The following is a 23907-nucleotide window of genomic DNA, read 5'->3' as shown; positions in this document are numbered from 1 at the left end:
TGCATATTTTATAAACGGTTGACACGCTAGCACGAATGAGCGATGCAGTAGATCACCCAACATTTTTCGTAAACGGTTCCGTGGTGCGCACATTCCCCGCTTCCCCACGGAATTGGGGATAACAACCTGAGAGATGAGCAATTCGCCACACCGTTGTCGAAATCTAGGAAAGAAAGCTATGATATACATGCGTAAGCACCTCTGCCAAGTGAATTTGCTCCCAGAACGAGAGTCTCGATGCGAAATTGAGCGTACAACCCTTTTTCACCACAGAGACAAAACATAATCTGACAGGGCAAGCTGTGCGTAAGAAATGTTGGACATGGGTCACTCTATTCTGGCTTCACTATATGCACCAATATCCTTTCAACGGTTGAGTAGTAATCGAGATACCTAGGCATATTTACGATTCATTGATCATGTCCGTAAAGACAACACTAAAAAGAGAACAATGTGATGCAGAACTACAATTGTTTGTTACACTTTCTGAAACTAAAACCACCGAAGCTCACAGCCAAGAATGATTGGGTGGTAAAGTTGTAGTTTCTATAACGCAAGCGGCGGTAAGTCTATGCACGTTGCACTAAAATTGGCAAGAGTAGCGCGAGGCAGATGCCGTAGCTATTTCGCGAAAGATGTGCACGTGATCACTCTTGGCAGCAGAGTACCCCTCATCAATCAACATACGTGGTGATAATACGTCTTCAATAACTAAATACAGCGCTGATCAGCTTTAGTGACATGATTAGAAGGCGCGTATTGCACAGTAAATAGCCCGTTGTCCGCTCACGTTCCGACTTTTCCGTTCGTTGACCCGTTCGAGCTAGAGAAGTTGACAGACTGGTTGAGATAATATAAAGCAAATAACAGAAAACAAGAAACAAGAAAAAAAGTGTCGAGAAAATGCTTCGTCTCTATTGTTGCCTTGCTCGGACTTTTATTATCTGCGCTTTTTTTATGCCAGACGAACTAGCTCATCAATTCGTACATTCTAGTTGTCTAATAGGCATTGTTATAGTGAATGGTATTTCACTTCAGTCTTCCAAGCCATTCATGAGTTCACTTCTCTTGTATGTTATGTTGGAGATTCACTTGCTCAAATGCGTTAACTTGTTCTCCCGGATTCCCTTTCTTAGCAGTTGTATACAACCGGTGGTCGAATTTACGACGCGGCGAACGCAACCCTTCCTAGCTACGTATTTTGCTTATCAGATATTCCATTACCATCCACCACGAATCGCTAAACGCGCTTTCTTTCCTGTGCTCTTATCTCGTCATGGTGCCTCGTTCAAGAATAAAAATACTTCGCAGCATCTGCGAACAAAACGATGAATTAACGATTCCGCCTCAACGGCCTTGCACTCGCTTTCCAGACCGAGCCTTCGTTTGCCAGTCGTGCACTGTTCTGTATACGAGACGTGGTTTCGAGCGGCGGCATAGCAATGCCATGCACGGCTTGGCGGCGCCCTGTCGACCCTGCACGTCCCGATGACATCAGGTGCGCACACCAGAATTGTTCTACGCGCATGCTTGCCTTTCTTCTTTTTGGCGATGCCATAATTCGCAGCGTGAGCGCGCAGTCATTTCGTTGTCCGTTGCGCGACTAGATTGCGCTCATTCGTCCCACTGCCTGAGGGCAAGTGATCTCCGTCATCAGAATACTTCGGCTGTCTGTCGGGACGTTTTCGATCCGCAATCAATAGAGACCATCAAAGACAGACCTTCCGCTGATGCCATTGCAGGGTTCTGCGAGCACACGGTTCTTCACGCATCAGGATCCTCAACCAAAGAAATCGACTATATAGAGCTCAAACACAAACAGGGTTTGGGCGCTTCCTCATCACTGAGCATCGGACCACCCATCGCAGTGAACGGGCACGTCAAAGTACGGCTATGTTTGCGTTCAGAGATGCACGCACGAGTGCGCACGTAAAACATTCTTCACGGTCAGATGCGTGTGTTGAACGATGAACGCATCCGAAATTCACGCTTAGTAGTCACGGCAAAGAGGCGAGAAACAAGACGACAGTGTTGGTGGTGCCTTTGATCAAAGCTCGGACAGACATGATGTCCGAAGAAAGGAGAGTATATACGTCGTCACTTTATATGTTTTCTAGCGAGAAATTGGTATCACAATAGACTGCCTTGGGTGTACTTTTTAGCTACCGTACACGTCTATCTTGAATATATGCCTGTATGTGCTATACACGTCTCCCGTACACAGCCAATTCCGTAGCTACACTACAGCACACGTTCGGAGTAACTACCGTACCCGCAACAGTAGTGTTTGGAGTAGTAAGTGCCGCACACGTCTAACTTGAGTCGAACTTACTGCCTTTATGCGCTATATTTTCTTATTTCGATTGTTGCGGTAGCGCTTCGTCTTTGAAAGTGTGTGCTACAGGCACTGAAATTTAGTATAGCAATGCGGAAAAAATATCACTGTTATGGAAAGCAAGATGTCACTGAACTCGACTCAAGGAAGGAAGTGTAGTGTTCGGAGCTTCTACTAAAGCGTGGTTTATGCGGCCGCAATTTAACTGTCGAAAATGCTGTTACAATATCCAACATAGTGGATATTGGTCATGTCTGCGTATTCCTGGTCATGTCTGGTAAATTCCTGGTCATGTCTGCGTATATGACCAGGTATTGGCGTTTCTAACAAAGAGGTTGATAAAGACTGATAAACTTCCCTCAGCATAAGTACAACGTATTATACCCCCCATGACACATGACAGCACCTTCACAAGACATTTTCTCCATTTAAATGACCAGCGTGACCCTAATGGTCTTTCCAACCGTTCCATGTTGAAAAAGTCTGCTATTATGCTGGTAAGTTCCCCTATCCTTGCAGACGTTTCATTTTTAATGCAGCCATTCATTATCGACAAGTTACTCATACACGTGTGCACTTCTAGATCTTTATTGTGGTTCATGCGATTTTTTAGCACTACAAATAATTGCATAGATAGTTCAGGCCATGCCGATAGAGAACGGATTTAGCACCCCAACGCCACGGGCGTCGATCATTATGTTTTTGGCAATCAAACACGGATGTAACGAAACGCTTGATGCGCAATCCACCGTTTTCAGTATTCAAGGGGCTTGGGCAATTATGGGTTCCTTTGTGAACAATCAGACTTGCCAGTTGTTCATGTGTATACTCGTGCATAAGATGACGTATGGTGCACATTACAGAATATGTCCGTGTGTCGAATATGACACGAAACGACGAAGTGCAATGCAAATATAAAGCCACGGAAACAGGCGCAGAAGTGTTGGTGCTTCTGGTACCCTGAAAAATTATAAATTAAATTGTCTCACCATTTCAAAGAGCCAAGTGATGGTAATAAGTCTTGGAAGCCTTCCTTCTATCAATTCAGTACGCGGCAGACGACTCGGTCTCATCCTAAGAGCACTGAAAAAATAAAGTAGAAGAAGGCAGCCGAAGTTTTCTCACAAATAACACGCTATAACGTAATATCGTCCCAACAATAAAAACAGTTGTGAAGTAGATTTACGCCACTCATTTATGTACAGTAAAAATAAAGAAAGTTGAGCCGTGGCATCTTGATCACCACAGTATAGCAATTTTGTCACAAGCTGACTGATAATCAAGTTGAAGTAAAATTTTTGTGTGTGAACGGTACCGTATAAATCATGTGCGCACTGTCAAATCATGTGAACAAAGTGAACGAGAGCGTGTCAAACAAGATTTAGTGTTTCTTTTCTTAAGCATTGAGTTTACTCTTGAACTATCAGTTAAAAACTCTTGCCGTAATGTACAGTATCATCATAGACGAAACAAAGCTCAATTAGTGGCCCTGATTGCGTTGGTGCAACATCAATGCTTAAGTATCCGTCTGTTTGGTATTCACTCTTTTTTTATATGATTTGTTTTAGAAGAACCTAAATCTTGCTTCGCCAGAACGAGCAACATGGTTTATTTACATCTATATGTGAATAATAACGGAGATAAGGATTCTACCAGTAGGATGGCATTATTCAACACAACCGCATACGCGCATGTAGTGCTGGCAGTTCTACGCCGATTTTTTAACCATTGTAACAACGTCGGTGCTGTATGCGTTTTCTGCGTCCTCTAAGGACGTTTCCTGTGGAAAGAACAATGCCAAGTATGCGGCGAGCTCTTGGCACCAGCCTTCTGTCTCTCCATTTCAACTGTATTCGGAAGCCGGGAGACATAGCGCATGGCTCGGTGAGCTGCTGTCGCAGCCGAAGCTCTTGCGAAGGTGCATACAGATTGTATCACGATTGAATACAAAAGCCTCACCGAAATGACATACGACCTTCTTTGGCGTCTTTTTCTTTTTCGACACACCCTGCCCTCAACGGCAAGCATTCGCTAATCTCAATGTTCTCTAGCGCTTCTTGTCGACATGCCACCAAGACCTCGGTACCCTTCTTCATAGAACATAACGTCACTGCAGACACACACGGGTGCTCAGCTTCGGGCGTTTCCTCAGCAGGGGAGAGGAGAGGGGTATCGTATTTTCGTTCAAACGTATGCCCCTACACTCTCACATGGGATGCTCGGTTATCAGTGGTTGGGCACGTACGAACCGTAGCGCATGCCACTGTTCGGGGTGAAAGCAGCCAACCATAAAACAAAAAAACTTATAAAAACAGAGGAAAGACAATAGGCCGACTACCACTATACGGCGATCTGAAGGGTGCCTCTCCCGATATGCGCTGCCTCTCAGCACTTCTAGTCCGGAAAAGTCGTGGAACGACACAGTTCAGGTCGAAGATAAAAAGGACACTCCCTCGCTCTCTCAAAAGAATAGGCTGCCGAGATGACGATGGTGTAGTCGAGGGAGGGGGGGGGGGGGGCTCCCGTGGTTGCGCAAGATCGCGGTCGTGACAACGGGCACATAACAATTGACCTGCGCTAGCTCGACAGCAGCACACGCAGGATTCCGCAGCCTTTCCCCTCTTCCTATACCTTGTTTCGCAGATAAAGAGGGTGCGACGGAGAGGGTGAAACAAAGACAAAGAGCTGCCCCCGAGAATCACAGGGTCCCATTAATGCAGTCTTTGAATCTCCCCTTACCACCACCCTCTTGCATTCTCCGGGCAAGGCTGTTCGTAATCCTGAAAGCAGGTGCTCCTCCCGAGAAGCAAATTAAGTCAAGGGGATGTGAAGCATCGGATGCGCGGAATATTGATGGCGTATTCGCGGTAACGCACCACTCGACGGCATTGGAAACAATTGTGAGGGTATAAAAGAGCCCCTTTAGAGAGACGAACCGCGACAGAGTTATTTGGTTCAGTGTGCGGCTAAGCCACCCCCGTACGAAGACACAATGCTCGCAAAGGTGAGTGCTTAGCAGCGACCACTCTTCTTACCCCGCTTCAAGACGATCGACCAAGACTTCGGGCGATATGTGTGATGATTCTTCCATGCGTACACAAGTCCGGTACGCTCGATGCTCCGCTTGTGAGACAGCCCTCCATGGTTTCCCAGTGGGTCTTGGTATCTTCAGCTCTTCGCTTTGCCTGATGTATCATCTAGGCTTACGAAACATGAATCGGCCACCGGTGTCGCACTCTTCATATCACTGGATACCATTGGTAGAACAGGCAAACACACAATGAATTACGCCTATAAAAGGGTTCAGGCGGAAGCTGTGACCTGCACTCCAGCTTAGAGCTCGACTCAGCACTCTGACTTGGCGCTTTTTACGCTACAGTCTTTGGGAGCGTTGTCAGTTTTAAATGTTTATTCAATAATATGAGCTCATAATATGACAGGGTTTTGTTTCAGTAGTACAAGTGAAATATTTCATTAATTAGAGCAGACAATCAAGGCTCACGTACAACGAAACGCCTGCTACTCCTACGTGTCCTCACTCCATAACTAAGAGCTTTTGAGGATTAAGCGACAACTGTTGACGCAAACAAATTAGTAAATTGTAATCGACTTGTTTCATTTAGCTACAGCAATACGCAAGTGAAAAACCTAACTATTTAGATGTTATCCATCTATGCATTCATTTGTGAAGACTTTTCACATGGATAAGTGCTGCAAGAACAGGCTACTTGCTCGTAATGTATACTGTGGCTTAAAGGAGCTGCATCGAAAATTACAAGCAACATTCTGTAGCAAATATGTAACCGCAATACACTCTTCTGTGAGTGGTTATGGTTAATTACTGTAAAAATTACGACATCCCAATAATTTCAGCCGGCGCCTCTTGAACACTGAAGGAAGACTGCGATATTGGTGAGGTAATATAACTATGTGTGTGCCGCCCTCAAACACCCTTCCTCGGTAACCAACGACAGCAAGTGTTTGCCTAAGATTTGCATTTACCTTTTACGAGGCTAGCATAAATTTTTGTATAACGTCCACATCATTAACGCTTCAGATTTTTGTAATTAGAAATGACAATTCCCATTTATCACAAACGCGTAGTATTTTAGAGCTTAAGCTGATTTGGGTGGAGTTTAAAGTTTGATTCTAATAATTGCTAGTTAATTTCCACATTTGTGGCATCAATTAAGGGGACAATTTTAAACTAAGATCACTTTGAATGTGTGATGCTAGTCTGCAAATGGTACGTTGGTTCAACGTCGACTGAGGAACTGTAGAATATTGTTTATTACCGCTAAATCAAGGGCGCTAACATCATCGCATGTCCACCGTTTGTGATACTCACTGAGGGACACCTGGCAGGAAATATTTACCTCTTATCGGAGATTATCCATGCTAGTCTCACCTTCTTTTAAGTAAAACCATCGCATTCAGCCAACCTGCGTAGCCTTTGCTTGCCACAGCATGCAACATATGCAGGCCATTCTTATTTAAATAATGTACGTTATAATCACATGCGCACAATTTGCTTTGACAGGGAGTACGTTTTCGTGCACCAATCAAAGCGCTTTCTTCACTTGCGTGCGTAGCGCTAGCATAGGAAAAACCACAAGGTTGTATTAATCAATAGAACAGTTTCTTCCAGTAATCATTGTTCAATATGGTATTAGAGATTATTTTCGGTAGTCCAGACATAATTTTAAATACGTTGTGCACACCTAAGCGTTTGTGAGCACTTCGTTATGATAGGGGTACTAATGGTTTCATAATAACATATCCGACTACTATTGGTTCACAACAATTTAGCAATGTAATTTCTCCAGAATTCATTACACATGAATAATTTACTTAAATATGCTTGCATACCGTAAATCACGCGGAATAAAACATATCAACGGATAAAATATTTTCTTTTTTTTTATGATGGCTAAGTGGATCGATGGAAAAATTTTAATTGGTCCTTCAGAACGCGCTTTAGCACGTTGCGAGCCGCTCCCACGTCGGAACAAAAAGACCAAGTCTCTCTGCTGCGTCGCAGGCCGGTTGTACTGCCCATAACTGTTGTTCGAATCACGCAGCATTATTGTTTCAAGGGACTTGTCCCCTTTACATATTTGGGTTGACTAGCATTCGTAATGTTATACATAAATTAAGATAATTGGAGAATTTTATCTTTTTTCTTAGTGCTGATGTGACAAATACATAGCTCGTAACATTATTCATTGGTCACACATACCCCATTTCACAGTAACAAATCATATATTTTTCAAGAGTTTGCTTGAGTGCTTGTGAGCCGTGCACGACATTGGGCAGTCGTAAGCTCTGGCTAAGACTGCTTACCTTTATCAATGAATATGTGAAATTTAATTGACTGTATGCTGGAGAACGGCCTTATATTATCCGTCTACACGCACTGTATAGAGAAAGATACATAGGCAAAACAAATCTAAACTAAATGATCAGCACGAGAGAGTACGTTATTGCATCAGTAATCTTGTGGCGTTTATTATACAACGTATGACAACGCAAACATCAAAATGAATTTCATAAACGCAAATGTATATTCGTGTCATATCAGAATGGTGCAAGATCTAAGGAAAAAAAACAGAAGATTTGGATGAGCATCAAAGATGCATTCAAGTCTTAGCTACGAAATTTATGAAAAAACTAGCAGTGTGCCCTACTCGGGGCAGTTTCAAGTCGCGTGAGAAAATGCCAATGTTTATGAATAAAAATTATGTGTACCTTAAATGCAATGTTTTTTTTTCTCTTTCAGCTCATCTTCCTCAGTATTGTGGCCTGCGCCATGTCGCAGCTCGTTTACCAAGAGCCCTTTTACGTAAGTGCACTTGAACGCGCCATCTACCTTCTTTCCAGAGCATTGTTAAAAATGCAAAATTCATTCCCAGAAGGGATCTAACCTAAGTGATGTGCCATATATAAATATATGTATGTATAATTGCTATGAGAGCTTCAGTGAATACTATTTTTTTCAGCTTCGCCATTTCATTCTTAATTTATATTATAGGCAATATTTTTATGCCTAGAACTGTAAACTGATGTACACTGAGGTGGCTAATGACTGAGTATAAATTTCACCTCTAGCAAGAACGTAATCGTGGTAAGTGTGCCAAAAAAGAGAAAGATGCAAGAAAGAACAGGGAGGTTAAGTGTGCCAAATGTCTAACCTATGTACGAACAAGGCAAGATATCGGTGGCATGAAAAATTGTCCCTTATACTTTATAACAAACACCTGCAATGAGATCAGCCCCAATCAATGCTAAAGTTACAATTTAATGTGGCCGTTTGAACTGGGTTGAGTATTATGACGCTTAGTTTTGAACTCTCAGGCCGCGTTTATCAATAAATTTTCGATAAAAAACTGCTGCAGATGAAGAAGGCTGGGATTATCATTGTATTGATAATGCAGATGATAAAAAAACGGCGAATCGATCTAGTCATTTGTTATAACCGTATTGTTGAGCTAATTTGGTGCGTATATCAGTGTGGAAACTCAAATGATAAAGCGGCCATTTGTCTATTTATTATTTAACACAATTCGAACTTTGAAGATGATAATGATATGTGGGGGTTAAACCTCGCAAAACCACCGTATGATTATGAGAGACGCCGTAGTAGAGGGCTCCGGAAATTTCGAGCACCTGGGGTTCTCTAACTTGCACCCAAATCTGAGCACACGGGCCTACAACATTTTCGCCTCCATCGGAAATGCAGCCGCCCCACCGGGATCACCATTCGAACTTTCGCGTATGGTTTCGTTACCAGTTTACTATACCGCAACAGGTCGCCGGTCAAGTACATGTGCAATGATGAAGCGAGTCAATAATATTGTTATCCGCGGCTAATTAAGGTCAAATAAGTCATGATGATGGAGTCGCTGACGACGTGTCCCATGTAATACGTCTTGGCTATGCCAGAGGGTGGCACACTATGCGGGTGCTCCCCATGATCTATCTATCTATCTATCTATCTATCTATCTATCTATCTATCTATCTATCTATCTATCTATCTATCTATCTATCTATCTATCTATCTAGCCGCCTACGACTTTTAGCTCTCCTGGCCATTTGGTTAATGGCATCGATACCAAACTTGGTATGATTTACCATGACTGTATGACGAACATAACTGACTAGTCATAACATGAAACTCCTGACATGTATGTCATGAATGCAATGATTTACATGTTACGGTCTTGCTGCTCTTGCAGTGGTTTTATTCACATGATATGTTGCAGAACTGGTATGGTATGACATGATTGCATGGCAAACACAAGCGACAGACCCTAACATCAAAATCATCACATGCGTGTCATGTAACGACATCACTACACGCCATGCTCATGATGCGCTTGAGGCCATTTAGCTAGCTTCACATGTGCCAAATTCGGTATTACGTGACGCGAACGGATACATAGGTAAACGACCCGTCCAAACGTGATAATCATGACATGCGTGTCGTGTAAGAGCATCAACACATGCCACACTCGTGATGAGCTCGCGGCCGTTTCACTACCTTCACATATGCCAAATTCGGTGTTACGTCACGTGACTGGATGACGAAGGTATGTGACAGGTGTAGACATTATAATCATGAGATGCGTGTCACGTAAAAACATGACTAAATGCCACACTCAAGGCGCCAATACACTTCGACGTGAACCCTGCACGCGTGCACGCCGGCGTTCGTTTCGTTTCGTTGCGTCAAGCCGGCGATGCCGCACAAGGCACCAATCTGCCTGCCATACACTCGCAAGCGCGCGCCGCGCTGTGTTGCTTTGACGCATGCGCGTTTGAGTGCCCGGCGTCCCTCCATCACGAAGGGAGGCAGACGCAGTGCTGTCTGGGTAGAGCTGCGTGACGTAATCGGTGCGAAATGTAGCATGTTGCATTTCGCGCCGGTTGCCGGTTGCGTTTTGCTAGCGTAGCGTCATTGCGCCAAGCCTGAGCGCTCGTCAACGTTACGTCGGAGAGTATTGAGCCTTTCATAATGCTCTCGCAGCCGTTCGGCTAGCTCCTTGTATACCAAATTTGGTGTTACGTGGCATCAATGGATGAGGAACGTATATGATTGGTGCAAGCATGATAATTATGACATGCATGTCATGTAAGAACATGACAATGTGCCATGCTCATGATTAGCTCGCGGCCGTTTCGCTAGCTCCACATATACTAAATTTGGTATAACGTGATGTGAACAGAATACGAAAGTAAATGACAGGCCCAAACATGATACTAATTATATGCATGTCATGTAAAACGTGACTACATGCTCCGCGTATGGGCCGCTCGCGAGGCCCTTTCGCTAGCTCCACATATACAAAATTTAGTTCGAGGTGACGTGAGTAGACTACGAAGGTAAATGACACGTCTAAGTAAAATAATAATGACATGGAAGTCATGTATGGCACAATTTATCTCCGGCTCGCAACGTTGGGCTGATTTGAAAGTGACCTATCACCGTTCCTCATTCGTGCTTCGCATATTATCGATTCCCTCTGCACGTGGGGTCTGCCAATTTTTTATGCCATGTGATGCAAGACAGAACGACACTCTAATGCTTATGCCTGCCAGGCCTCTATTTAAGGCCGAGACGTGCTTACCTTACTCCCTCCACGAAGCAATGCCTTCGTCACTAATACGAGTATACAAGAAAATGATGACACTCCCACAGATGCACATTTTTCTCGATCAACTATTGCGCCCAGCACGAGTAGTACTAGTTTTCTAAACATTGCTCGGCAAATCCGCGCATGAGTCAACTCGATTAGACTCAGTCCGGGTGAATAATATTTTGGTGAGTTTGAGTCCGAGTGAGTTCACCTAAGGACAGCTATCGTAAGTCTGAGCCGAAGTTAGTTCGGCTGAGTTAAACATTGATGAGTTTGAGTTAGAGTGAGCCATAACCGCAGAATAAATTTCGTTTGTGAGTCAGCGTAAACTCCAACTTTCATCGCTGAGATTTATTCTTATCCACTCATCTTCAGCCTTACTGCTAGAATTATATCGACGTAAGTTTTGTACCCAAGAATTTAAAAGATGTATTCCCTTTGCGCTAGCTCTTATTAGTTGATCTACGGCGTGATTTGAGAAGGGACGTGCCACGTGCCATGACCTCACACCACAATGTCTTTCATGAGACGTTTTTGGTTTGATTATCTTGTGCGAATCGTGTATTTCATAAAAACTTCGTTACTGAAATGAAATTTCTGATAACTCGTACTTCAATGTACCAAATATAAAGGCACATTCTAGAACACCCTTGACGTTAGGTATTGCCGTTAAAGAGCACTGAGACCTAGGTTGAACAAGTTATATTTCGCGCTAACAAACTCTCAAGGTCGGCGCACTCAGGGGGAGTGATATTCAGGTGAAATCATGAGTGTGTATGGCTATTTATTATGCTGGTTGGTTTGATTGCGGGTGCGTCTGGTCTAGAAAGAGTACTGCGAGTCTGAATCTGAATGAATCTGGTTGAGGGAAATTTTGTTGAATCTGAGGCCGAGTGAGTCCTGGGAGCAATACATATATCTTGAGTGAGTCTGAGTGAACTCTAATGTCTTCGCCGACCTACACGTGGCCATATTGTAGATTTGATCGATATGTGGCGTTTAACGTCCCAAAACCACCATTATATTATGAGAGGCTCCGTAGTGGAGGGCTCCCGAAATTTCGACCACCTGGGGTTCTATAATGTGAACCCAAACCTGAGCACACGGGCCTAGAGCATTTCCATCTCCATCGGAAATGCAACCGTCGCAGCCGGGATCGAATCCCGCCACCTGCGGTCAGCAGCGAAGTACCTTAGCCACTAGACCACGCGCGGCCGGGCGGCATATTCCAGAATCTATCCACTGACTTTCACCTTTAACTGCTCTGTTCTTTCATCTCTGTTACTGATGCGCAGCCTCCACAGCCGTACCACTTCAGCTACGACACGGTGAGCCCCATCGAGGGTGGCCACCACTACCACGAGGAGACCAGCGACGAGACTAACTCACGCACGGGTTCGTACGGCTACACGGACGCGTTTGGAATCTACCGCCGCGTGGATTACGTCGCCGACGCCGGAGGCTTCCGTGCCTCGGTGTCCACCAACGAGCCAGGCACCGCTCCCAGCGCTCCGGCCGACGCCTTCTTCTCGAACCCGGGCGCTCTGCCCGCGAAGTAGTAGGCCCCGCGCAATAAAGCAACTTCAAACAGCCTCAGTGAAACTCCTCGCCAGAATCAAATTGTATCGCGATGCGAAACAGTCAATTCCACCGATGTAACACATGTACTCGTTCGCTACTACAACCAGTGAAAATTAGTCAGTTCAGGAAACTTCAGTACCTACTATATAAAAAAGAGCGTTGCTTTTTTTTCTTTGGTGCGAGTGTGAAAATATAGACAGTCACGCATACTTTTTTATTTTTCTACCATTCATCTGAAATTGAACGCACACTAACCTTTTGTACCTGCTTTACTATTGTATCCCTTCTTCATTTTTTTCTGGTAGCCAAATTATCCACATACGCATATGCGTAACAACTATTACTACATTCTCACTACCTCCTTCTTTCTTCTCGTGTCGCTCAGGCCAGCGGTGAACGCTATATGTAGCTTCGCTCCTTGTTTATTTATTTAGTGTTACTGCTTGCTTCACCTCATGACGCCCTTCTTGTACTATCAGTTGTTTTCAGCGTGCGAATGGGTTTTTGTGAAGCCGATAACGTGTGCTATAGTAAATCCTCATTGTTAAGCAAACCTCCGCAAAGTGCTGCTTTGTGTTTTATTCACTAAAATTTTTATTGCAAATTCTGCTCATGCTTCATTAGGAGCTCCTACCGAACATTCCAAGGGCATCTGTCTCTGTATTTCTTTTTTTTTCTTTTTTGTGCGCGTGACTTCTTCGATATTAGAGTGATCTCTACAGCACGATATGCAGCACGATATTTACCATGTCAACCGGAGCTCAAGAATCATGTTTTGTAACGAACTTTTTCCCTCGATTTGTTTGGTGCGTTTGCGAGTATTAAAGCTTACAAAAGGAAACATGTGGTGACTGTTCTTGCCTTCAATTTATCAAGGCTTCAGTGAGGTTGCTGTGCTAGCAAGACCACATCACTGCGGATGATGGAGTGTCAATACTTGCATTTTAGTGTTACATAGTCCACCCAATACATGGACAAAAAAAAAACCTCGGTGTCTCTAGTGAAGAAATGCGCCGACGTGGCCACATTTTCACAGTTGTAAGTAGGTTTGTAAGGTATAATACTACCGTGACATTTAAAGTACTGCAATTAAAACTTTGGCACTTACAGCGCTCGTACCGGGTAGAGATAGTGCACTAATCAATCTTGCATCATTTGTAGAGCACATACTATGGTTAGCCATAATTGCCCACTTCCAGCCAACATTCTGCCAACATTAACAAGCACAAGCCAACAATATCCGACCGTTATGCGACATCATTAGTAACTGCTTGAGTACACTAGCCACCAATTCACAGCCCAAAAGGCCAAATTAGTACGCATTAGGTGACAGACACCACTGGCCTTAAGGTAGACAGAATCAGCCAACACATAGAATTGGCTATGCCGTTACCCAGTGTTATTCAACAGATGAACATCATTAGTCCTGATTAGCCAATGCAAAACGGCAATTTGGTTGGTGTTAATAGTATGAGAACAAATTAAATGTGGAGCATGTCATCGTACGTACATCGTGTATCAAGCTTTATTTTACGCGCATTCAGACATACCAACAAAAAAAGAAACGACAAACAATATATGGTAACCTAGCCCATTCATTTCAATGCATGCATACCATGCGCGTTTTGATATGCGTGAATGTCATGAATTGTCATTCACTACTGCATGTTTGTCACGCAGGCGCACAAACTCTCACATCTCACGTTAACTAAACTGCCTCAACGGCTTAGCGATATCACTGTCATATCACTCAGGTCAGTAAAGTTCTGATATAAATTTCATAAATATGATTTTTACGACACATGACCCTTGTTCGTCATACAGGCACACCATGGCATGTCCAGAATGTCATATGACAAGGTAATGAAACGACCACCTTGTAACCATGATGTCATGTTCTCACTTAAGTAATGATATATGACATGCATATCTTGTCATTGATGTTTTGACATGTCATTCATGTTCATCGTCCACTCATACAACGTCCTGCAAGTTGCACTATACACCAAGATGAGAGCACCACGAACCTGCACCACGACAGACAGACAGACAGACAGACAGACAGACAGACAGACAGACAGACAGACAGACAGACAGACAGACAGACAGAGAGACAGATAGACAGACAGACAGACAGACAGACAGACAGACAGACAGACAGACAGACAGACAGACAGATAGATAGATAGATAGATAGATAGATAGATAGATAGATAGATAGATAGATAGATAGATAGATAGATAGATAGATAGATAGATAGATAGATAGATAGATAGATAGATAGATAGATAGATAGATAGATAGATAGATAGATAGATATTTGCTTCGCATCTAATAAGCACTCGACTGCCTCCGTAAAGACACTTTTCATTTTCGTATAATACAGATTCCTAAGCAGGAGCGATCAGAGACTGTTTTTCTTTCGAACAAGCAGCTAACTTTCGATGTACTCCAGTGGGGTTGCGCAGACACGTGGCGCCATCTTGCAGCGGCCACGCCTACTATGCAACTCAGGATGCTTCAATCAGGTGACAGCAAAGTCTTTGGGCGTATAAAGCGGTAATTTTAGTGTACTAAATCGTTTGTAGAGCAATTAGGGAGGGATTTTTACCTGTCTTTGAGAGCTGTGTGCAAATTCCAGGCCGCGTATATTGCTTTGATGTTTGACTCACGTATTTTCGGAAGCTTCAACTACTGATCGGCAATGTTTTCTGACAGAGCACGAAATGTTGCAGGGCGCTTTAAGCTTGTTTGCTTTCGTTTTCTGAATTTCTGAGCATCAGTTCCTCAACCCGTAGACTCAGTCACGCTACCATGTGGAGTCCAGCTTTAACGCACATGGACACTACAACAGGGACAAAAGCGGCGCTTCTATCCGGTTTTCACGGTAGAGAATTTACAATAATTTTAGACGAATGATTTAAAATAGCAGCTCTTCATGATAACTGCGTCATGTAATTGTATATATTGTCGGCTTTAATATATGGTGCTCGAGTCCAAACAAATTACAGTGATATCGCACCAACGGTACACCCAACATATAAATGATAGTACATTAATTACTTTGGCTTAAATCCCATTTTATATCATTCCAAAAGTGTGGTGCATGAGTATACCGACAACTTTGAATTCAACGCCCCCATCCCGTCATTAGAAAGGGATGGCTAACGAGAGTAACCTTCGTACGATCGAAACATAGGGATTTACTAACATACGAAGGTTCAACAAGATTTTTCCAGGGCTGTAGGGGCATGCCTGTAGATGGTGTGGCGGGCCACCATCCTTCCGTCATATTTCTCGAGGAGTAGCAGGCAGAAACCTTCCAAGGTCGACTTTCCTTCCTTGTTCTCGTTAAAAAATTTCTTCCTGACTGTGCCTTATATGGCCACTAAATATAGATACTGTACAGTAGAAGTAGAATTTAGAACAGTAGAAGCGCTAATACTCTCTAGCAATAGAAAGGTAGCTCACCAGCTCTAACCCAGATGAGCAGATTGCACTCCTACATCATGTCAGGCTGGCGTCGATGCATGGGTAGAGTTCAAAATCAGAAACCCTCGCCTTGGGGCTCCACCCATCGATCTCATCACCCCTTATCTTGAACCCCTATAAACAAAGTTCTTCTCTATGCCTGCAGCAGAAGCGTAGAGAGAAAGTGTTCAATTGCGTTATCCAATTTTCAACTAACATTCACTGCGCATATTTAGTGACCATTATTGCACATCCCACAAGCCATGCATGCCCATCGATACCGTAACACCTATGTGGTGATGGCGTAAATTTGTGTACATAGTCTGCATAAAGGGTATGTATACCTTCAGCGAAAGGCCGACTATCACTCTGCAGTGTAACCCTTGAAGACCTAATTGTCTATTTACCTGATAGCTTTTTCCGCTAATCAAAATCTCGTAACTGGATGTCACCTAGGGGTGCTTGAGCTGATGCTAAGAAATTCGAAAATATCTGACATGTCATACACTTCTGATGCCAATGTCATGCTTACGTGCACTCACCGCGTTAGTTAAGTGGCTCTGGTGCACAATTTCTCACTCAAAAGCAACGGGACAGAAACCCGGTGACGGCGGCTGCCTTTGCATGGAGGCCACATGGTTGACACCCGTGAGCTTTACTTCAGTTGCTCATTAAACAATCCCAGGTGGTCGAAATGCTCGCTTTTCTATGCACTACGGCGTACCTCATAGTCATACCGTCAATTTGGGAAGCAAAACATTAGCAAGTAATTAATTATCAAGACCACGCGCAAGTCATCCCACTCAAGTAAAGGTATCGGTTACATTATATCAGGAGAGCGAGATGAAAGGTTATCTGGAAATTCGATACATGAACGATGGTAATTCCGCACGTCTTCAAAGGCACCTCTGAAGACAAAGCTTCGGAAACTGGTTGCCCAATAATACCTCGGTTATCTGATTGCTCTTGTCCGAGCGATTTAGATGGCTCTGCTGCAAGGTAGGAAGGTAGACGCTTTATTAAGGTAGACGCTGGTGGTGACCGCATTCTGTGCGTGCGGTGCCTACAAGCACTGGGGTGACTTGAATTCTCAATTTCTTCCGTGATCTTGAAGCAAAAAAAAAGACACGCAACGCAGGGTCCTGGAATATTTAAAGCTTACAATGCTGTAGAGAAATCTCGGCTAGCAGGAGCTCTTTTTTTCTAAGTTTTAGTTTAGTCGGTTATTCGATCTGTGTCTCTCGCCTGAATGTGATGGGGATTAAAGGGTTACCCTTTATGTTTTCCTATGCTGTGTTTAACCTAGCCCCGGGTCGAGGAACACGTCCAGCACGTTCCTTGGTTATTTCTCTCTTTCTCTCTACCTCTAACTTTCCCATTTATTTCCCCAGTGTTGGGTAGCATACTGTTAATTCTATACTGGTTAACATCCCAACTTTTCCTTTGTCTCCTGCCTTCTTTCCTTCCTCCACTACACTTCTGTGTTTTTGCAATAATAAAACCTTCTTCTTTCATTCCCTTTTTGCAAGGAGATAGTTGTTTGTAAGAATATAACCATTTAAGCTTGAGCACATGCTCTTTGACATCAGCGTTTCTCACAGTTAAAGTAAAGGCTGAAATAAGAAGCCCTGGGGTATGAAATCAATGTGCCCCCGTAAAGGCAGGTAGGAGCTTGCAACGTGTGCGTAAAGTAGTGTAATAAGTATACGTTTAGTGTTGAGGGCTTTCGAAATACTTTCATACTGAAGGTATCAAAGCCCTGCATTCCCGGGGAATAAATCCTCCGCAGCAGGGATAACACAGCTGGTGGTTATATATGGGAAGCCACCCTGAACGCAATACTTCGAGCATCGATCCCGTCCGAATGGACACCCATCAGTGTCACTTCGCGCGTCCTGTAGGAACGACGGGAACTCGATTGCCATGTCTTCCGGGGCGCCTTCACCTTTCGAATCAGCGCACAGGTCACCTTTGTCAGGTAAGTCGAATCGTACACCGCGGGACGTAGTACGCAGAGCTAGGTTGCGAAACGCACAGCCGCGTCAAAGCGAACGTCACAAAGCCGCCGCCACCGCTCGCGTGCTGGGTCGTTTGCGGCCCGAATTGAATTGACAGTTTGGCCGCCCCCCTCAGCGACGTTCTCTAAGCGCACGCCTTTTTTTTGCCTCTCTCGGTATACGCTCAGTCCCGTATCTTCCCGGCAAATGACGGGGTGGTCTCCCACGTGGCCGAGTGACAATACCGAGGCATTTCTGCACACAATCGACAGTGACGTTAAGTTGACACAGGCGCGGCACGTACTTACCCTCTCGAGGGAGGCTGTCGGCGGGGAGGAACATTTCGGATAGAGCGGCGATCTATGGCACCGACCTCTCGGGGTATCATAAGCCACCATCTCTTCCTTCTTTGATTTCTCTGCTAGAACTCATACTTTCGCTTTTGCTTCTATTTCCTTTTGCCTCCTTAACTTAAGGCGCTCTTTCTCTGAGATACTCCAGCTTCCGGTCACCAAAGAAATTCTCTGCCCTCTTTTACGGAAGTGAAAAGCGACACGGTCATCTGAAGAGCTCAGACGTCATCGCGCTTTATCGCCTCGCTAAGGGTAAGGAAGGTGGCGCGCCTCACGTACACGACCTTCACGCGATAAGTGCTCCGCAGAACGAGTTTACAAGGGACGCGCTCACAACATGCGGAAGACAAAATATTACGTAAAAACAAAGCATTCAAAAAGAAAATAAATCAGGCGGGGTAAACGCTCTTGCTTCGGCTTGCAAGTAATGCTTCTCACGCAATGCGAGCGAGACCGGTTACGCCTACTATCGCGCACCGTTCTCTAAATAAAGCCTGTGAACGCAAACTACGACACAGTAAGCGGTACGCGGCGGCAGTTAAGGTTACAATAGATTCAAAAGAAAAAGTATTGTGGTGAGCGGGGACATGAAAGGAGGGATGGCTGTAAGCGGGCAGTAGCAACGTTCTAGGTAACACCTTATATATAGACATCCGACTTTATTTTGGGGCCTCTGAAAGAAAATTACCTACGGGAGCTCTTCTAATGCCTTCAACCTCTCATCCAGAGGAGTTCCTACGCTCGCATCTGCAGCGCATCGATACCCTCATCCCCTTTTAATTGCTTATAGTTATTGGGTATCCTAATCATACTAAAGCACCCAGTGCAACAAAGGCTGGGTGAGTGGAGGTTAAATGACTCAAACTCTATGATTATCGTTCTGATCGCAAACCAACCTTGGTTAAAGGCACTTTGAGCAAACTGCACGTTATGTCTATGTTTGGATACAATTTTGATAGTTCACGGAATTTTCTTCTCAAAGGCGGATGCACACAAGCTTGCACCAATGGGCGCGTACTACAGACGGACGTCAGGAGCCAGGCGATCGGTTACAGCGCCTTCCGGGTCACCATTGTGCGCATGAGCGGAACTATTCAGTTGAACGCAGGAGGGGATTGTCGCGTGTACGAGTGGAACACTGCCGCGTGCATGAGCTGAACTATTTGTTTAGTCACGACGGGGGTCGGCTCTCACGCTTCGGTCGTATGGTCACGCACCCTCTGCGGAATTTTAAAGGGGCACTGAAGGTAGCTGTAGGGTCGACTTTGATTGTTGAAGTGGTGGTAGAGAAATCTCGTCGTGTTACTTTTGTGCCAACGAAGGGCTCTTTTTCAATTGAAATCACGTTTTAGTGGTCCCCATCGCGTTAGCGCACTTTAAAATACCGACCCAAACGAAAAGTATCACGTTAATGTTGCCGTGCACCACGTTTCTCGGCTTTACTGCATGACCGCCAACACTTGTAGCAGCAGAACGATAACAGCGGGAGCCATAGCAGCAACAACGGGATACTCTCGTGATACGAACCTTTTATGTCGTCTACTGTTACTGAAAGCAGCAAGGTCCCGCTGTTCATTCGCCGAGACCTCCCTTACAACCTTCAATTTGTACCACCTCCTGACGGATATCAAAACGTATGCTTAAGAGTGAAAAAGAGGAGGCTCAGCATCACTGTGGTTGGCGCATACCTATCGCCATCAAGTCGGTTCGATCCCAAAAGACTACGAGACATCATAGCGTCCGCTCCCGACTCGTGTGTTATCATCGGGGATTTTAACGGTCATCATACGTTATGGGGAAGTCAGAAGACCAACATGAAGGGCAGAAACTTGGTGTCTTTTGCCTCTGACAACGAACTATACGGTTACTGAATGATGGCAGTCCTGCATTTTGACGTCGCTTCACATACAGCAGCTGTCTCGACTTGGCTTTTCTTTCGCGAAGCCCAGTGAAGCATACTGAATGATTTATGGCTATAGAACCGCATGGGAGTGACCACATTCCAAGATACGTCAAGATCAGGGCATTGTAGCTTCCTAAAGATCGCGACACAGTTAAAAGAGTGGACTGGAAAAAATTCTAGGCTCGTAGAGACGACCAATGTCGAGAATACACATCCGGTTAACAAGAGGCATCAAGAGCACTGTACAAGAGACTGAGTGTACGATCCCATGCTCTGTAAAAGTCATGAACGTCGACATAGAGCTGGAGTGGCTTCGAGCCTTATGACGACGAGCAGAAAGAAGGTACCGGCGCACAAAGGACATAGAAGATTTACGGACTGCTAGACGTATGCGGAAGATCCAACGTCGGTTGGACAAGCTGGAATTCCAACGCTGGATTACTTTCTGCTAGTCACTCGACCCTCGTAAGCCTTTATCGCAGTTATGAAGGGCGGTACGAGGTTTGCGGTCAACCCCCATTCAGAGGTCACCACTCAAGGCCTTAGCCCTGTACCAAAATCGATCATATGTTGATGTTGCTGAAGAGTTCTGCACGGGATTATCAGGGCAATCTACAGCCCTGAACAGCTCATCACTTTCGAGTAGTTGTCCGCCACTACGTGATTCCTGTATGGACCTCCCGTTCACCATTCAGGAGCTCAAGGCAGCACTCGCTTTGTGCAAATGTACCTCTGCACCAGGAGCTGGCAGAATCTCCTACAGAGCCCTGTATCATCTGAGTGAGAGCGCGGGAATAGCTCTGCTTCCACTATATATTGACTGTTGGCTAGAGGGCCCTGTCCCCTTAAGTTGGTAAACTAGCCGTTTAGTACCACTGGTAAAACCTGGCAACTCACCATTGGAACTCACCTCCTATCACTCGATCGCATTGGCTAGTTGCGTGGGTAAAGTGATGAAGAGAATGACCCTTGGCCGCCTGATGTGGTACTTAGAGTACCATGAGATCTACTAACATGCCAAGGCTGGCTTTCGACGTGGTCGATCATCAATCGATAGAGTCGTCGACCTAATCACGTACGTTGAACATGAGAAAGGCCGTAAGCGTCTCTGTTCCTTGACGTCAAAGAAGCCTATGATAACGTTACTCATGAAGCCGTCCTTGCCACACTAGAAGAGATTGCGGTAGATGGCCGAATGTTTAAGTGGCTACGCAGCTATCTCCAAGTGCGATACTTTTGTGTGAGTAAAGAGGCTGGGAACACCTATGCCCATTTCAGTTTTCGTGGCGTCTCTCACGGGGGTGTACTGAGCCCCATGCTATACAATCTAACACTTATCGCTCTCCATACGCACCTACCAAACAATATTTGTCTATCAACATACGCAGCTGACATCTGCATCTGGACACCTGCGGTAACTCACCTGCAGTTACAAGTGAGAATACAGAGGGCTGCAACCGCAACTGCTTTGTACCTCCACAATCGAAGCCTGTAAATTCACTCCGGAAAGTACGCTCTTTTGTTCTGTCATTTACGCACAAACCCATGACAAATTACAGCGTGAATTAATGGCGGAAATATACCATATTGTCCGATCTCACAAATTTCTGGCTGTTATAATCGAGAGAGACGTATTGTCGCGGTTCAACGTAAGCAGTTCACCGAGACGTTGATTCCGAGAACCGACGGCGTGTGTTTTTATGCAGGGCACGTCATTTGCCCCCCTTTAAAGGAGCATCGCCCCGATGCTATTGCTTAGCCAGTGATTCGCGCATAATGTCATTTTGTAGAAGCGACGGTGCCTTGCAGAGTCACTCGCTGATGTATGACTTAATGCACACTACGTGAACAAGTTCAGGTCGGTGCAGGCGACGCCTCGTACAGTTTGGGCTATCCGGGGCGACTTTGTAGTTAACGTCACTTAGTCGTCGCAGCACTCGATAAGGTCTGAAGTACCTTTTGAGCAACGTTTCGGATAGTACCCGTATTCGTACAGGCGTCCACACCCATACCCTGTCCCCGGTTTCGTACGTTACAGGTGTACGACGTAGGTTATAGCGGCCTGCGTCGTACTCTTGCTGTTGGTATATTCGCAGACGTGCGAACTACCTGGCTTCCTCTGCGCGTTGAGTAAACGCGTCAGCACTCGTTTTGTTGTCATCGCATTCGTGTGGCAGCATCGCGTCCAACATTGTTCTTACTTCTAGTCCGTGAACAAGGCTGAATTGGGTAATCCGTGTGGTTTCTTGTTTCGCAGTATTGTATGCAAACGGTATGTAAGAGGGAATCTCGTCCCAGTTTTTGTGTTCGATGTCCACATACATTGAAAGCATGTCTTCCAGAGTTTTGTTGAGTCGCTCGGTCAAACCGTTGGTTTGTGGATGGTAAGCTGTCGACTTGCGATGAATAGTACCGCTGAGCACCAACTTATGACCTAAAAGCGTGGCCATGAATGCGGTTCTGCGATCTGTTATAGCGATCAATGGCGCACCATGTCTGAGCACAATGTTCTCTATGAAGAGCCGGGCCACCTCCCCTGCTGTGTCTCTCTGGATAGATTTTGCCTCGGCGTTGCGAGTAAGGTAGCCAGTCGCCACTTTAACTCAGCGATTACCAACACTAGAGGTTGGAAGTGGGCCCAAAAGGTCCATTCCGATCTGGTCAAATGGCCTTGTCAGGATCTGGACAGAGTGTAGCAAACCAGCTGGTTTCGTTGGAGGTGACTTGCGCCGCTGGCAATCGAGGCAGGTCCGAACATGATGCTTCACGGCAGCGGTGAGTCTAGGCCAGTAATACCTCCCTCGAGCTCTGCTCAGTGTGCGCGTGTAGCCTAAATGCCCAGATTTTACCTCATTGTGGCACGCTTGCAATACCTCAGAACGAAGAGTGGTAGGGATGACAAGAAGGTAGGTGGACCCGTCTGACGAAAAGTTCATTGTGGAAAGGACATTGTTTTGCAGACAGAACGACGATAGTCCTCTTGCAAAAGTTTCGGGCACATTCTGGCTTTGTCCTAAATAATTGATCAAGCCAAGTAGCCCAGGATCATCATGCTGGTGATCTGCGATGGTTGACGTGTCGAGGATTCCTAGGAACGCTGTCTCTTCATCAAAAGAAGCAGCCGTCATATAGGCAGTCATATAGGCAGTCGGCGTCCGTGTGTCGTTTTCTCGACCTATACACCATCGTTATATCAAACTCATGTAGTCTAAGGCTCCAGCATGCAATCGCCCAGAAGAATCTTTCAGGCTTGTTAACCAACATCACGCATGGTGGTCACTGAACACCTTGAATGGGTGGCCGTACAACTATGAGAAAAATTTCATAACTGCCCACGCTACGGTGAGGTGTTCCTTTTCAGTGGTCGAGTAATTTGCTTCTGTGCGTGACAGAGTTCTGCTTGCGTAGCGATCACTCTTTCCTTGTCGTCCTGGCGCTGCACAAGCACAGCTCCGAGGTCAACATTGCTGGCATCAGTATGGAGCACTGTAGGGGCTGTCTCATCAAAATGGGCAAGCATGGGCGTCGTGTGTAGATGTTGCCGCAAGTCATTGAAAGCAGCTTCCTGTTCGTCGCCCCAAACAAATGCAACATCATCCCTCGTGAGACGAGTTAAAGGTGACGCAATG

At 45.2% G+C, this 23907-nt stretch overlaps 1 protein-coding gene across 1 annotated transcript; it reads left to right on the top strand.

Moving 5' to 3' along the window:
• The first annotated feature begins 5181 nt into the window (after window positions 1-5181).
• Window positions 5182-13394, top strand: LOC119178523 (cuticle protein 10.9-like). The gene is made up of 3 exons (XM_075889339.1): window positions 5182-5339; window positions 8115-8177; window positions 12268-13394. The coding sequence occupies exons 1-3, from the start codon at window positions 5328-5330 to the stop codon at window positions 12529-12531; spliced, it is 339 nt and encodes a 112-aa protein (XP_075745454.1). The 5' UTR covers window positions 5182-5327; the 3' UTR covers window positions 12532-13394.
• Window positions 13395-23907: the final 10513 nt, after the last annotated feature.

This window comes from Rhipicephalus microplus, chromosome 1 (genome assembly GCF_043290135.1).
Source record: "Rhipicephalus microplus isolate Deutch F79 chromosome 1, USDA_Rmic, whole genome shotgun sequence".
Taxonomy (NCBI): domain Eukaryota; kingdom Metazoa; phylum Arthropoda; class Arachnida; order Ixodida; family Ixodidae; genus Rhipicephalus; species Rhipicephalus microplus.
Note: the sequence above shows the minus strand (reverse complement) of the source record. Positions and strands in the feature narration are given on the sequence as shown.